Here is a 10,363-nt window from a genome sequence, read left to right on the forward strand (position 1 = left end):
TAGCTTGGTTATTTCAATGAAACTGAATGTCAGTACTGCATTATTCTAAGTTTGTGGTATTGAAAAGGTAAGTAGGTAAAGTAACAATCAATAATTTTGACAGCCTTATTTCAGTTAATGCAGTCCAATTAGCAGCATTGTTATGTTGGTAGATTTTGCTCCTTCACGCACTGTAATAGTGAACATGCCTGGCGGTGTGTGTTTCATGGCAGGTAAAGGCTTGTTTAAAATTGTTTTAATGCCATATAACCACACAGCCAATTTACTCGTGTAAGTGCAATATATGCAAATGACATTGGGAAACTCTGGCTGGTTTGTACAGGAAGCACAAACTTTTCCTGGCATGAGAGGGGGAGCCTGGTTTGTTGCACTGAAAGGACCGCAAGTTTCAAAATGGACATTTTACTGGCTTCATGGTTCAGCTAGAATGACCTGTATTCACTGACCTCTGTGAATCCGATCTCTCTGTAAGAATTAACCCTTGAGTGGTTCCATGAAGTACCTTGTAGATTTAGCAGTATAAACAGTGGATTTGCTTAAAGCTGCAAGAAAAACTAGTTGGTCTAATTCTCTAATTCTAATTCTAATTCTCCCTTCATTACATATATCAAGCAGTTTACATGCAGTGTGAAGACCTCTGTGTGTACGAAGCCTTTGTTACATTTTCAGGTTTGACAAGACCCAATGTTTAAAAATCATTGCATCATATTTGGTATTAAACAACAATGCTGTATTTGTATTTTTATTTTATTTTACTTTCGTTTAACCAGGCAAGTCATTAAGAACAGCTTTTTATTTACAATGGTATACTTTGTATATGAAAATGAATACTAAATACTTGAGGCAGTCCTGCAGATGAGAAAGCAATTCAAACTCAGAAGCTGATTAACACTCATCTGTCTTCTGCAGTGTTATTGACTGCTTTGCAGCACACCACAAAAGATCATAACAGTTGCTGCTGGCTACAGGCTATTGTCCTAAACTGCCCCCTGCGGCCTTTTTGTCCCCTGCCGCCTTCCAGCCCAGGGTCATCAATTCATCACCTTTACCACCTCCATTAGCACTGTCTCCTCCTTAGAGAGCTTTTAGTTGCCCTGAAGCAGCTCCGCGAACAACCGCTCAGGTCACGGTGTCAAATGGCATCTTAAAACATGCAAGTGCAGATAGTGTTTCTGCATGTGTGAGAAAGAGCATAGATGTGTTAGGATTGAAACTGCTTTAGCACATATTGTGTTATTATTATATTAAACAAACCCTCAGCTTGTTTTTGAGACATAAAACCAGGGTGTTTGCTGTCACGTAATGTATTTTCAGCTCTTCTTTGTCCTATATGATAGCCCAAAAAGAAAAGATATATAATTAACTACTGGCCAAACAAAATAAGTACTGGGCATTTTCACCACTTTCTAGCATTTTATAGACCAAATAATAAAGTGAATTATCAAAAAGATAATCAGCAGCTACTTAAAATTTAAAATAATAATTAGTTGTAGCAAGGAGTGCGAGTAATGATTTTTTTCAGTCACTAAATCAGTTGATTTAATTTCTCAATTAATTGATTAGTTGTTTGGTCTATAAAATATCAGAAAAAGGTGAAAAATATCAATCAGTATTTCCCAGTGACCAAGATGATGTCCTCAAATGTCTTGTTTTGTCCACAGCCCCAAGTTATCAGTTTACTGTCAGAGATGACTAAAGAAAGCAGAAAATATTCACATTAGAAGCTGAAATATGAGAATTTTGACTTTGTTTCTTAAAGAATGACTCAATCCAAATGATCAATTTCATAAACCAGGTTAAAATTAATTTAATAATGAATTAGTCCTATATGAAAATATCTTATGACAAAGAAACATAAGATTTTGAGTAAGCTACAACTGACCTTCAGTATGATCAGTCATAGTTTAGTCATAACTATAGTGTTATTAAACCTGTGTTAAGCAGTGTTCGCACTTCTTGAGCACATAAACTAAATCTGTTCTCAGCTGAATTCAATAACACACCCTTTGGTATCACACCATGTCCTGGGAGTGTCTTTGTTTGTGGGTGTTGACTTTGTTCCTCTGTGTGCATGTGTGTGCATGTGTGTGTGTGTGTGTTGCTGAGTAGGTGCTCGCACATTTGAGTGTTTGCATTTAATCTTGTGCTGCCAGCTTAGAGCGACGTTTCTCCCCGGAGATTAGAGGATGTTAGAGGCACTGCTGTGGAAATAGTCTCCCTTTCAATCTCTAAACACACACACAGGCAAGACAAAGTGGCTGTTTGCAATGTTGGTGTGTTTGTTTATATCATGCGAGTGATAAGACCCTGCAATAGACCATGGCTAATATGTTTTATAAATACTCAGACCAGGGATTAAATAATGAGCCATATGGTCATTAGTGTTGATGGATTATTAATGTTCTTTATTGTGGGAGTGTTTTTAAATTTACTTATGTCTTGTTACTGAGAAAAAATACTGCACATTGTATAATTCAATTTAATAAATCAAACAGATAAAATGTACAGATAAAACACTGAAAATCTTTGACTTAAAATGACAGATTTGGTATACATATAATGGCCCAGATTTTAAGTGTCCAGTGTGCATATTAGAAAATTTCCCCTGATGCCAACCCCAAATTCTTGCAGAAGCATTTCCTAGATTAGTCAGATCACTTGTAATACAGTTGGTATGTCTGTATCTATGGGCTCTGTAGTACTTTCTTGGAGATCAATAATGCTAAAACTACAGTCAACCTCCTGCTGTCGTGCCTCAGTTTACACAGGTGTTGCAATGTTATGTCAGACCTGCTGGATTTAGATTCTCTGCTCTCGCCAGATTGCAGCTCCAAATGTGTGTGTATATTAACATGAGCCTGTGTGTGTGCAGGAACAGTGTTTGGAGCTGTGGGAGTGCAGCACAGATTCAGATGATTTGCTCTCATACTGCGATGAAACACACTCTTAGACACAAGGAGCTGGCGTGACACTACAACATCATAGATAGAGCATGGGAAGGTGGATCAAAGTACAATTAACTTCAGGTCTTCTGCCTCATCCTGTCATAATTGGCCGGCTTGGAGCTTCAAGTCTGTCATTAGTGCCAAGAAAATGAGCCTCGCTAAAGATGCCGTCTCATTGCCAGACAAATAGACCCAATGCTGGCGTGGGAAGAAGACAGTTTAATGAGCAGGAGATAATCGAGAGAAATTAGATCTATATGAAGGTCCTTGTGACATTTTAATCCACTTCAGGTATTCTCTATATGGCACAGCATGGCTGTCTCCACCTAACTTGTCATGTTGATGCAGCGCTTCTCCCTCGTCTGTGTAAAATACAGTCTAGTTTCACGTAACAATACCTCTGAGCTTTAATTATCAGCTCAACCTGTCAACTCGACAGAGTCTCCCTGTGAAAAGTTGTTTGACCCACTGGCAGCTGCCTGCAGTGGAGACCAGCCGACAGTTTATGTCAGTGTAATGAAAGAACAGCACAATATTCCAGCAGCACCACATTAATGTAATAGAGTCACTGGAAAATTATTATCAAGGTTCTCTATTAGGCTGTGATGGAGCAAGCCATAACAAGCACCATTAGTGATATACTCATGGAAACACTGTTTATTTGACATAATATTAGTACGTTATTCTTCAAAGAATCAGGCCATATGTGACACAGATTGTCCTCGTTTCCCCAGCAGGCCTGTGATATGTGGAAATCACTGAATAAATTGAAAATTAAGATGCTCCATATCCTGTCTACCGGCAGTTTTTAATTCTGCTGAGTTTACTTACACATCTTAAAATTACCTTACATTATTAAAATATAGCTCAGGATCCCAGTTTGGCTGCTGGCCTGAAGCTGGTAGTGCCTTACAAAAGTAGAAAATGATCCAGCCTAGAGCCAGAGGAAGAAGCTTCATATCTTACATTTGTCCCGTTCAGAAAGTAAAAGCTGAAGGGCTTCTTCTTTTAAGTTGTCAAGCAGCCAACTTATTCTTGCTCTCTTCTCTTGTTTCTGTTTGTCTAGGTTGTGCGCGACCACCCGGCGTGCAGCACGGAGACTTGCTGAACCAGACCGAAGCTAACCGGGGCTCTTTTCCACCGGGCACCCTGCTGACTTATGGCTGCGGGCCCGGCTACACTGCAGATGGACCCACCAGCATCATTTGTACCAGCTCTGGGGCCTGGTCCCATCAGCCACCACGCTGCATCAAGAGTAATGGTGAGCAAGATGCAAAATTACATACCTATGATAAAGCACTAAAGAACAAAATTTAGTGTCCCATCAAAACTTTTAAAAATCTCTCTTTTAACCTTAATCTTAATGACTGGGATACCTGTAGAGCCCAGAGTTGAACTTTTTGTCATATTTTATAGTTGATTTATTCTATCATTACAATTTTTAATGCCCTGAAGAACAAATTGTTCCTAATGACTTCATATCATTCTACAACATTTCTGTTTCTTTTTAATTAGTGCTTTTTAAAAATACCACGGTATTAGGATCCTCAGGGACCCCTGTCAAAATCACCCAATTTTACCTTTGCAGTTTTACTAGATTAAATTAGGGCCTATGACAAACATGAATTCAATAAATAATTCAAAGTATCACACACTATCAACACTGTCATTTGGAAGGAGATAGACAGAGCACATGAGGAAATCTGTGTCTGCTGCATCTGTGTCTATTTTCATTTTAAACAACAAGCAAATTAACTAACTTTCCAAAGACAATAATAATCTGTAATTTTTATTCAGGTGACTTTAATTACTAATAACTAATAAAGTCAAAAGAAATGAGTCAGCATTTAGCTTGTTTCTTAAATTAGTTTATTCACGGGGGACCCCAGGTGCTGGTCTTTGCTGTGTTGATTTGCATGGACTTGACTCAAGATAAGTGTCATCAGTTAAATGACACAGACAGGCATGTAGCCCTCTTGTAATGGAGATTCAAATCCCTGCCGTGCTGGGCTGATGCCTCAAGTCAAACTGAATCTAGACAAGCCAGCACATGTGTGTGGAAAAGGGTCTCTTCCATATTAAGTATGTTGGTATGATAAAGGTTAATACAATTTAAGGTAGTGTATGCTCTATAAGCTCTTCTTTCTTGGCTTAAATGCTTGCCTATGGCTATCTGAGTAAAAAATATTCCTGCCTATAAAACCTTATTTTAACTGGAATGATGCGTTTTCATCACTTTTCATCACTAAAAACATTTCAAGTCGAGTTCATTTGATGATGAGCTACATTTGAACATGATTATTTCTCACAACAACAACAATAGTGAGGATTGTCCTTGAGAGCCAGCAGAGAACAGTGGGAAATTTCACCCAGATATGAGCATTAAGACAGCAGGAATCAAACCTGACCACAGGTAGAAATAAGACCAAACACATTTTCAGGCACACAACAAAAAGTTAAAATCTCTGTTTTCTTTGCCTCCTCCCAGTGTGTTCGCCCCCCACTGAACCAGAGAACGGGGGCTACCGCTGCCACCCATCTCCCTGCCACCGCCTCACCCAGAAGACAGTCATCGAGTATTTCTGCGACGAGGGCTACGCCCTGAAGGGTGACTACAAGTTCCTCACCTGTCAGAACGGCGAGTGGGACGGTCCAATGCAGATCAGCTGTCGACTCACACAAGGTCTGTCAGCTCAGCTAACTTTCACCTTTATGTGTTCTACCACATCCTGGTGCAGGAAATGTAAATCAAAATCTGTGAACTACATTTTCACTTCCTCTCTTCTTCCTGTGTCCCTCAGACAAGGAGCCAAGCTCCCCACTGGGTATACCAGCTCTGTCTATTGTGGCGTCCACTGCCAGTTCTGTGGCACTCATCCTGCTTTTAGTGGTGCTGTTTGTTCTTGTACAGCCAAAGCTCAAGTCCTTCCATCACAGCAGGTAATTAATTTATGATCCCTGAGTATAATAATTGTTTACTGCTGACACAATTGGTATCTATCTCATGCCAATATTTACTAGTGCTAGTGCTGTTCATGAAAACTAAAGACAGATTCTAGTTTCTTCCATCCCAGATCTTATTTTGGTTGTTTTGGCTAATCAGTCTTGTTATGACAAGATTTCCCTTGTTGTTTTAGGTGCCATGTATATCAGAGTTGTAGTCACACAGCATATCTTTACAGAATCGTGTACTAGGTATATGTCCATAATAGATTTGAATGAATGTATGAATTTCAAGCTGTTTAATTACCTGTCCACACAATTTGCATTGTTTAAAGTAGAAGAGGGTCTTCTGTGAAACACTGTGTGCAGTTACATAAAGTACCTTATGTTTTGAACTTAAGTTTGCCCCTTAATCAAAATATTCCCCTATGCTAAGGGATTTCTTTAGGTTCACTGCATAAAGTCTTCTAGTGTTTAGCTTAAGGCTTTCACAGTAGTTGCCGTCATAATTCAGCACATGTGCACATTATTTGTTAATGTTACTTGACTGAGTTATTGCCAGTGTTCTAAAATGGACAACAAAGAGAAAACAATGAGAATGTTGTTCTCCTCAAAGAATATGGAAAGCACAAGCACATAATCCAAAGTAAATTTAATCCAGACAAAAGAAATGTGATGTGGTAAGTAGTGACTGACAAAATCAATCTGAGAAATCTTGTTGTGAAACAAACTGTCGATGTATTGAAGTATTGAAGATATATAAAAATATTACTGTGAAAGCACGAAAGGAGACAAACTTGAACAAAAACTGGCAAGTTTCAATAGAACAATATAGCTCATTTTAATGTGAAACAAATCTATATTTACATTTGGTTAGCTAGGTACGAATTTACTAGTGCTCCCTTCAGATTTACTCACTAATAAGTTGCTAACATCTCTCAAAATGTCCTGTAAGTTTTCCCTGTTCCAAAAAATGTGTCTTGATATCCTCCAGTTCAACCACCATAAATTCAGCCACTGGCTTATGTTAGATTATTTAACTTTTAAGAGATCATTATGGGTCCCTTAAAATTTTCTGAGGAATATGATTTCTAAGGACTTAAGGGAACACTTGAGTAGCTAAATGCAAACACTTGGAGATTAAAGGGTATTGGTTTACGTTATCCTAAGGAAATCCTTATTTTGATTCAAGTACAAGTCTTATTTTTTCTAAGGCATCCTTAGATGAAAATTTACGGGCAACGCTTTTATGCAGCTGGGCACTGAACCTTGTTTTGCTTGCTTTAATGGACTCTATTGTTAAGTTGTTCCTAGGGAAGACACTTCCCAGATCACATATTTCAAGTAGGCCAATAATGTGCTTCAGTCTCTGTCGCTCTGTATGCATTTTGTTATCTTCTTGGCTTTATTGAAGAGGGGCAACATGTTAAAGAGTTTTTTTTTTTTTTTTTAATCAATGTATCGCTTCTCACAAACTGTGGTTGGAACAATCTCTTGACAGGTTTAGATCTGTTTGCTTTGGAAGGACATTGCCTTTTTATAATCTGTGCCGTAAACCACTTTCCAATGCATCACAAAGTAACGCAGCAGATCATGCTATTAATCCTCCCTGTGGACACACCTATTGTTCAGAAGTTTTGGTTGAAACTAGTTACATAAACAAGTTCTCCATACAAGATGCAAAAAAGACCTGGCAACTAGTTTTACAAGTCTGCATTTCTGAAATACTTGAGAAATGAAAGTAAAAGGAATTAATCTGATCACAGTCAGTAGCCACATCGGCTGTGGCTCTGTGATAAAAAGGCCAGAATGATTTGATCTAATGCTCATTGGCACTCTTGTTGATTGTGTGGTGGGCCTCAGGGCTTAGTGCTGCCTGCTATAAAGGGATTGTACAGTCAACGCTAATCACCTCTTCTGCTGCGGCACGCAACACACATGATTGCATCATGCCTATCAACCTGAGCCTGATGTCGTGTTCCACCTTGTCCGCACTTGTTCTTCTGTCCGTCTCACTCTGTCTTTGTCTCTCTCTGTCCATCAGGAGGGAGCAGGGAGTCTCAGGTCAGCCCAGCTCCATCATGGTGGAAGGTGTCCAGGTGACGCTGCCCTCCTACGAAGAGGCCGTATATGGAAGCAGTGGACCCTGTGGTGCTTCCGGCCCTCCTCCTTCTCCACCACCTCCTGCAGCCCCTCCAGAGTCTCGAGTCCCCATCGTGCTCTCTGAGGGGCTTCCTCAGGGAGCCACGGGAGGCCAAGGCCCTAGCAGAACCCGCCACCACAGAGACTTAGACTTCTGTCTCCCATCAACGTCCTCATCATCATCCTTCTCATCCCGCCGTCATGCAGAGACGGTGCTGGTTCATCAGGCCCCCTCTTCCTCCTCCTCTTCTTCATCATCATGGGCTAGAGAGCACCCTGGGGGTGCATGCGCAGGCCCCCTACCGCTCCGTAGAGACTCTGAGAGCAGCGACCAGCACAGTCTGCTTTCGGTCACCTCTACGGATGAGTTTTCTGATGGTAAGAGGAGACAGCCCACGTCACACATTTGCAACACATAATATACACCATTTTTGATGGGAACCCCTGAACTTTGTTAATCAAAGAATTCATAGTATGCAGTAACACAACAGTTAGCAGTTACAGAATAAACCACAGACTTATCGTCTTGCAGATGTATACAGTATGTGATGATCGGATATACAGGTTTATCCGTCTAGCTCTCACAACAAGAAACATGGTCATTGATGTACAGCATTTTATTTTGTTTCCAAGGACTAGCGAGGACAATAAACACCTGCTAAGAGTCACTAAAGCATGAATAATTAAAAGTTTGCACTGTCTGTATTGGATATCAATTCATAATATAATGAGTAATTTCACCTAAACATTTCAATTTATCAAGCATTACAATTTTACAATTTACATGCAGTAGTACTGAACTAACCTTTTCACTGCCTGTTGTTTTATTTGTTAAGATCTCAGTCAGAGATTGTGTACAGTAGACAACAGGGACAGAATTTGAGGACAGGCCAAAGCAATGACTTCTCAGGACTTAAACACAAAGGAAATCCAGTTATACTAGTTTTTTTTTTTTTTTTGGTGATGTAATGGATTGCATGACTGTATGGTGGGAAGACAGCTGACTCCTGAGCCATTGCTCTATTCTGATATATCTGTTCTGTTCCCCTGCAGATATTCCCCTGTTGAAAGAAGCATGAAGCCTGCCAGCCTGCTATCAGCATCAGCAGCAGAGCCCCTATTTCCCTATCTCTCACTGCTGACCAGGACTGACTGTGGCTGTCGACCCACCCCCCCTCCCCGACTCCCCACGGCAGCCAGGAGAGAAAAGACTAGAAATACGCCCATTTCCCCCGTGCAACCTCCTCTGCCATTGCTACCCATGCAGAGCAAAAGCCAACAACCAGTACTCACTGCATCGTAAGCAATGATGGAGCACCACTGGACCCAGCTGCTGGATCAAAGCAAAGACAAGTGGTGCCAGCTCAACGTAAATCCTGTAGATCCCTATGTATATGAGTAAAACATACTGAGTCAAGGTTGTGTACTATAGGTTATGTATTACCGTACACTTGCCTCCTCCCAGGTGTAGTTCTCTATATTAACATGGCTTACGGAGGCTCCATCGGAGAAAGCTATAGCAATCGAGACACATCGACTCTGTCTGGGATTACTTCAGATGAAAAAATAACTTGTGATGTTTGCTCCTGATGCTGTGGCGCTCAGAATCAGAATCGTCTTCCCGCTGTACTTGAAAAGTTGTGAGTGGCGGCTGGGTTTTTTTCGCAGCCCGCTTTGTGAATGCTGCATGTTGTTTTTAGTTATTGCTGTCACAGCACGGTGGCCCACTCTGAATGAAGCATGAAGCCTCCTCTGTCTCTCTCTCTAGCTGTCTGTGTATCCGGGTGGCGTCTAGCATATGGATTAGTGGGATTGAGAACCACTTCACAAGAGCTAAAAGCAGGGTGCAGCGTTTTACAAGGAAGCACCATATCACAACTATAAAAAAAAAAGCCTTTCCTGCTCTGTTTCTTTTCTGTTGCCAGCTGCACCTGGTGTCTAGAAGGTGCTTCTTCTGTTGCATGAGTGGGATTGATTGGTGTTTTGGTTCCAGGACTGTGCTATATATCTTAACCTGTAAGAGGAGAGGGAGACATAACGCCACATTTTGTCTGAAAGCTGAGGAGAGGGTTGTCTTTAAACACAGTGGTTGGGCACATGACTGAAACTTTAAAGGACACTTCACCCCAAAATCAAAAATGCACTTACCTGTAGTGCTATTTATGCATCTAGATTGTTTTTGTGTGATGTGGAGATATTGGTCGTACAGATGTCTGCATTCTCTTGACGCAATGTTTGTCTCATGACGTTTGTTATTCAAGATAATTCACAGACCTTGTTGTGAGCAAGAGGTGTGCATCTACTCATGGACGAGAGGCTTGTGCTCAAGACAG

The 10,363-nt window shown here is 40.6% G+C and overlaps 1 protein-coding gene across 2 annotated transcripts in view; it reads left to right on the forward strand.

The window, feature by feature from the left end:
• susd6 (sushi domain containing 6) overlaps nt 1–10,118 on the forward strand; it is a 41,564-nt gene extending 31,446 nt beyond the window's left edge. For both annotated transcript variants that reach the window (XM_084736931.1, XM_084736930.1), the window contains exons 3-7: nt 4,012–4,206; nt 5,434–5,628; nt 5,747–5,885; nt 7,933–8,408; nt 9,084–10,118. In XM_084736931.1, the coding sequence (XP_084593057.1) occupies nt 4,012–4,206; nt 5,434–5,628; nt 5,747–5,885; nt 7,933–8,408; nt 9,084–9,109 (1,031 nt within the window). In that variant the 3' untranslated portion in view covers nt 9,110–10,118. The remainder of the gene's footprint in view (nt 1–4,011; nt 4,207–5,433; nt 5,629–5,746; nt 5,886–7,932; nt 8,409–9,083) is intronic.
• The last annotated feature ends 245 nt before the right edge of the window (nt 10,119–10,363 follow it).

Source organism: Lutjanus erythropterus, chromosome 15, assembly GCF_056507025.1.
Source record: "Lutjanus erythropterus isolate fLutEry1 chromosome 15, fLutEry1.hap2, whole genome shotgun sequence".
In the NCBI taxonomy this organism is placed as follows: Eukaryota; Metazoa; Chordata; class Actinopteri; order Lutjaniformes; family Lutjanidae; genus Lutjanus; species Lutjanus erythropterus.